Source organism: Labrus mixtus, chromosome 4 (genome assembly GCF_963584025.1).
Source record: "Labrus mixtus chromosome 4, fLabMix1.1, whole genome shotgun sequence".
NCBI classification, from domain to species: domain Eukaryota; kingdom Metazoa; phylum Chordata; class Actinopteri; order Labriformes; family Labridae; genus Labrus; species Labrus mixtus.
Genome location: NC_083615.1, coordinates 28,972,623 through 28,978,622, shown reverse-complemented (window position 1 = coordinate 28,978,622; position 6,000 = coordinate 28,972,623). Strand labels below are relative to the sequence as shown.

The 6,000-nt window shown below is 39.2% G+C and overlaps 1 protein-coding gene and 1 non-coding gene across 2 annotated transcripts in view; both read right to left on the bottom strand.

Moving 5' to 3' along the window:
• pllp (plasmolipin) overlaps positions 1-1,797 on the bottom strand; it is an 11,217-nt gene extending 9,420 nt beyond the window's left edge. The window contains exon 1 of the mRNA XM_061036775.1: positions 1,274-1,797. Within this exon, the coding sequence (XP_060892758.1) occupies positions 1,274-1,438 (165 nt within the window). The 5' untranslated portion in view covers positions 1,439-1,797. The remainder of the gene's footprint in view (positions 1-1,273) is intronic.
• Positions 1,798-2,526: 729 nt separating this feature from the next.
• trnal-cag (transfer RNA leucine (anticodon CAG)) lies at positions 2,527-2,609 on the bottom strand. Its single transcript has one exon. It is a non-coding gene; the product is annotated as a tRNA-Leu (tRNA).
• Between the last annotated feature and the right edge of the window lie 3,391 nt (positions 2,610-6,000).

Here is a 6,000-nt window from a genome sequence, read left to right as displayed (position 1 = left end):
ATCACAGAACAAGAAGAGAACAATTGTTGGTTTTCTTGAAGACATGGGCTGAAAAGATATATCATCTTGAAGCTTTGCAAGGGAAATGCTGAACTAAGCTAAACAAAGAAGTGAATTATTACAGAGTTAGAAATAGGTGGGTCTAGCTTGTCATGGGTTACCTGGCACACCTCACAAACCAACTCTACTTCTGTCCACTGCCATACATGGGCTTATTACTACAATACTATCAGATGGTAGTAAGGCAACTCGTAAAGTGTGCAAATGTTTGACAAAAATCATTTCCACAAAGAATGTTAACAGAGGTTGGCTGTCCTTGAAAACTGAGCTAAAGGTGGAGTAGTGGGACAGTGAGAGGGGTGTGATAGGAGGGGTGAGTCTTCAGGGGACAAAGGTCGCCTGCACCTGTCAGTCATTCAGCCCCTCACATGACTTTTGTGTGGACAGAACTCAGTGCAAATAAATCAGTGGAAGGGGGAAACTCCATTTAATCTTACAATCAAAAATCAAAACAAACCAGACCGGTCCTGTTGGCTCTAAACCAACATTTTTATCAACACAAGTATGGAAACAAAACTTCTTCCTGATTGCATTTTCAGATCTCAACACAGAGCCAGTTTGTCGTTGACTGGACTTGAGAGTGTAACTAACCCGGAGCACACTGCCAGATGAAATGCTCTGATCATGGGCAGTGGTGACATACTGTAAAATGGTGCCAAAGAAGGAAACTTCTTTAAATGCATGCAAATTCATGAGTGGCCTACACACAAATAACTTTATCAGAATCTGCTGCAGTGTTGACTGCACAGTTATTGTGGTTTGGATTACCCTAATTCATCTGCACAAAATCTCAAAACTTGCCTTTAAACTTTATATATTGCAAACATATTAATGAGCCACACAGGTGCACTGAACGATATGTGGCTTTAAGATGAACATGGATTCAACATTTTTGATCCTGCATACATTCAGTTGTTAATATGCATATTAATCCGCATTAACTACACCACATTATTTTTGGGTAAGAATTGCTAAAAGCTAAACAGTGCTTTAAGAAAGTTATTTAGTCTATAAACAGAACTTGAAATTTTGTATGTGTGAACATTTTAAAGTAAGACTTATGTGAGGAGCCGTGGATGAGGGTGAGAGAGTCAGAAAGTAGCCTAATGGTGGACGGAGGTTGTTGACTAAGAAAACTAAAGAATCACTTGAATAACTTATAATTTCAGTCAGAAAAAGAAGAGAATTAAACAAAACAGAAGAGTTTACATACTATTTCCACCATCATGAGGATGGATGGGATGCTTTGGATGAAGGTCATGTCCATCCTTACGGTGACGTTAGAGGCCAGCCCTCGGAGGCTGTTGCCCCCCTGCTGAGAGGTCTGGGCATTGGAAGAGCCGGTCTCTGTGTTAACCTTGGATGGGAATTCTGCCATGATTACGCAGCTTACACTAAATGATGGTATTCAGTCAACTGGATAAACAGCTGAAAAGTCAGTTTTTATATTCCTCAAAATATTCCTCAGTGTTGAGATTTAAACACCATTAACTACGTCCACTGGTGGTGTAAAAAAAAAAAAAGGTAAACTAGTACAAAGTACAAAACACAAAAAAATAATTTAAAAGGTCCAGAAAGTAAAAAAATGAAAAACAGTTAAAGAGGAGTCCTCCAGGGAAACCTACAAGTTCAGATATCCAATGTTCACTGTCTCCACCTGTACAGTCAGGCGACAGGTGTCTAATAGTGTTGGTGTTTGTGTGTCTCTTCACCTTCTCTCCCTCCCTCCCTCTCTCTCTCTCTCTCTTTCTCACACACACACACACACACACACACACACACACACACACACACACACACAGTGTTTCGTCATCACCTCCCTAGTGACTCTGGTCTCTCCCTCTTTTTACCATCTCTATTTCCAAACAGGATCTCCGTAGAGGCCTCTCACCTGAGTGACTTATTAACATGTTAGAATACAGGGAGGAGGTGGAGGGAGAACAAACAGGCCTACCCAGTGACGTCCTGCTGGTATGTGTGTGTATCCATGTTAATGAATGTGTGTATATGCACTGAGCTTCAGAAAAAACACATACTAGACTGATATGAAGCTGTGAAACATTAACTAAAGCTGGACTAAATGAGGAAGAATTGTGTGTGTTTATAAACTCAGCAGAAACCTGTTTAAACCCTGTGTAAACTGAGCAGTAAATGCCTCTTGGCTGTTTTCTGTGGCTGGAAACTTTTAATTTTTCATCTAATTTTGAGAATTCAATGTCCAAAATATCTAGAAGAAAAGGGTAAAATTGATCAATTCAAGCAACTTAACCACAATGCTTCAAACATCAAAAATAAGTCACAAATATTGTCACTAAACATATGCCAATAGCCTACAGTGGTCAAAATATTAACATCAAAACAAAACAGGTCTACAGATTCAACCCATGAGGTAAATGTCAAGCAACTGGGAATTAACAAAAATACCGAATACGGAAATAAGCATTTCATCGGCACAACAAAAAGAGTTGTCAGAAGTGGGATTCGAACCCACGCCTCCAGGGGAGACTGCGACCTGAACGCAGCGCCTTAGACCGCTCGGCCATCCTGACATAGAAACCAAAAGGAGCGGAAGGTACAAAATGAATCTAATATACACTTTTTGTTTTGTTTTTCACATTGTTGCATGTCAATCCCGTCGTTTCGGGGTCAAACTGAGCGCATTGTTTGGTAAGGAACACAAATAAAAGGTTAAACTATACACGACTCTCCTGCTCCCTCTGCTGGTGTTTTGGTAGCATCAAACATCAAACCTGATATAGCCTTGTTCCGAAGCCAGAAACTCCTTCTTACATTATTATTATTTTTAACTATAGTTACATAACTTTTTATATGTTGTTAAAAGAGACCTGTAGGAATGACTAAAAAAAGTCTCTGCCCGGAACCGAACCACCACGTTTGGGTTGTGTTGAGACTCTCGAAGATCTTTTGTACCATCTACTGGTGGTTAAAACAAAAATGACTGCGTAGAGCTGAAATCAGATGAGGAGATAATACACTCTTGGCTTTATCAGCAATGAAATATAGAGAGGCCTATGGCTTCATTAGGTATGACTTAATAGTCTATATAGTTATCTCTGTTATATTTGTTTGGATACAAACAGAGTTTTTTTGTGCAATACCATTTCTCAGGAGTTTAGCAGAGACTCTATAGCCTACGTGTTGACCCTATCCACACTTATAACTGATCAAACTGAATGTAGGCCCAAAGTTTCCCTTGGAAATAACCTATTTTTTATATCATAAAGACAATGCCAAGACCAAATATGAATTATGTCATTATTTTTCTGTTTTCTCTGACTGTTTTTTGTTTTTTTTATAAATTTGAGCAAAAGCCTTACTACTGCATTTACAGTCTGTGGTTTAGACTTTAGACTTAAATAATGAGAACTAAGAAGATCAACTCTGGTTTAGTTATTGTGAAATATGACATTTTGCCTTATTCCCAATGAGGAGCTGTTCCTGAATTTAATTCTTCCTGCAGGTTCCAGTAAAGTATGAGGCTACTTACCTCATCAGGAAACAGGAAAGTGTTGAAACTGAAAACTTGACGCCATAAGGTAATTTGAAACCAAAATCTGTGCCAAGAAAAGCAAGCAAACAATCTAAAGTTAGCCTATATAATTTTTTTGAAAGCACTCTCACTCAGTTATGGTTAATAACTGAGTGATGGAGGATTGTAGCTTATTATTGAGTGAAATTACATGTTTTTACCAGGTTAACTGATTTGAATAAGAAGCGGACATATACCAATCAGCCATATAATTGAGACCACCAGCCTAATATAAGAGGCCCAGCTCGTCAAGTCCATGCCAAATAGCAACTGTCCTGACGAGACATGGACTCCATAAGACCTCTGAAAATTTAATGTGGTATCTATCTAGCCATTAGAAGCAGACCCTTTATAGGATAGGATAGGATAATACTTTATTGATCCCCAGAGGGGAAATTCGGGTGTTACAGCAGCACAGACAAGAAGCTCGAAAATACAAAATACACATTAAACAGAATAAATAAATAAAAAAATAAATAAAAATAAAAATAGGAATAAAAAAAAATAAAAAAAATAAAAAAAATAAAAAAATAAATAAAAAACAAGGGGTATATACAAGTACAAAATGAATGAATGAATGAATGAAGTTAGCAGGGGGGAATTGAGAATTGAGACAGTATTTACAGAGAATGACAAGATAAAGTGACTGTGATTAAAGTGACTCTGTGTGATAAATAGCAGCAAGATGCAGAGTGTAGTTATATAATATAATGTAGTATAATATAATATAATATAGTGCAGTATGACCAATATAGTGTAGTATAATGAAGTGTTATATAATACAGACTAGTATAATAATATAATAAATATATAGAATGTACAGTATATATGTATATATATATATATGGATGCTAAGTAATAATAATAATAATAATAATAATAATAATACAATAATACAATGATAATAATGAAGCCATGGCCATGGGGGTAGTGTTCTATGGGGGTGAAGTTTAGTGTCCAGGACGTACTGTTATTGTTGTCATAGGCTGCTGTTGTACAGTCTGATGGCAGTGGGCACAAAGGAGCGCCTGAAACGCTTTGTTTTACACCTGGGGGGGATGAGGCGTTGGCTGAAGGAGCTGCCCATCTGCCACAGCTCACCATGTAGGGGGTGAGAGGAGTTATCCAGGATGGATAAGATTTTGTCCTTCATCCTCCTCTCACCCACTGTCTCCAAACTGTCCAGATCAAGACCCACTACAGAGCGGCCCTTCCTCACCAGCTTGTTCAGCCTGTTTGCCTCACCAGTCTTGATGCCACCCCACCAGCACGCCACAGCAAAGAAGAGGGCGCTGGCCACCACAGACTGGTAGAAGGTCTTCAGGAGTCTGTTGCAGACACTGAACGATCTGAGTCTCCTCAGGAAGAACATCCTGCTCTGTCCCTTCCTGAAGAGGGCGTCAGAGTTGTGAGACCAGTCCAGTTTATTGTTGATGTAGACCCCAAGGTACTTGAATGAGTCCACCCTCTCCACTCCCTCCCCCTGGATGATGACTGGGGCAGGGGGCCTCTTCTTCTTCCGGTAGTCCACTACCACCTCCTTTGTTTTGCTGATGTTGAGCTTCAGGTGGTTGCTTTCACACCATGTGACGAAGCTCTCTAACAGTCCTCTGTACTCCTTCTCGTCGTCATCAGTGATGCACCCAACAATGGAGGAGTCGTCGGAAAACTTTTGGAGGTGACAGGAACCAGAGTTAAACCTGAAGTCTGATGTGAAGAGAGTGAAGAGGAAAGGCGCCAGAACAGTTCCTTGAGGTACTCCTGTGTTGCCCGTCACTACATCAGAGACACAGTCGTCGACTCTGACATACTGTGGCCGGCCCGTGAGGTAGTTAAAAATCCAAGCTGTGGTGTCAGAGTGCAGCTGCATATCCAGTAGTTTGTCCCTCAGAAGGCAGGGCTGGATGGTATTGAAAGCACTGGAGAAGTCAAAGAACATGACTCTCACAGTGCTTCCCTTCGTCTCCAGGTGTGACAGGGATGTCCTTATGTCCTGTAAGTTGCGAGGTTTAATTCATTTGATGATGTTGGTTTCTTTAACTGATAGTGTAAAACCTTCCTTTAAAAAAAACTACCAATATTTGCGAAATAAATATAGAAATTATATCTAAATAAAATAAATATAGAAATTATATAAGTGTTAGAAATTTGAATTATAAGAAAACAAATGAATATGCTCCATGATTCTTTTCTTTTAGCCTATAAGATGTTTCCTCTTGGCTGCCATATCATGAACTAAGCAGGTAAAGTCTGCGTTTATACGGGGAAAATGTGGTGTTAAAGTTAATCCATTATTGAAATATTAAGTTATTCAATGTGATGAGATAAATGAATAAACTCTCCTCATAATGTCCTCACTTTGATTGAAAGTAAGAGAGTATAGCCATGCT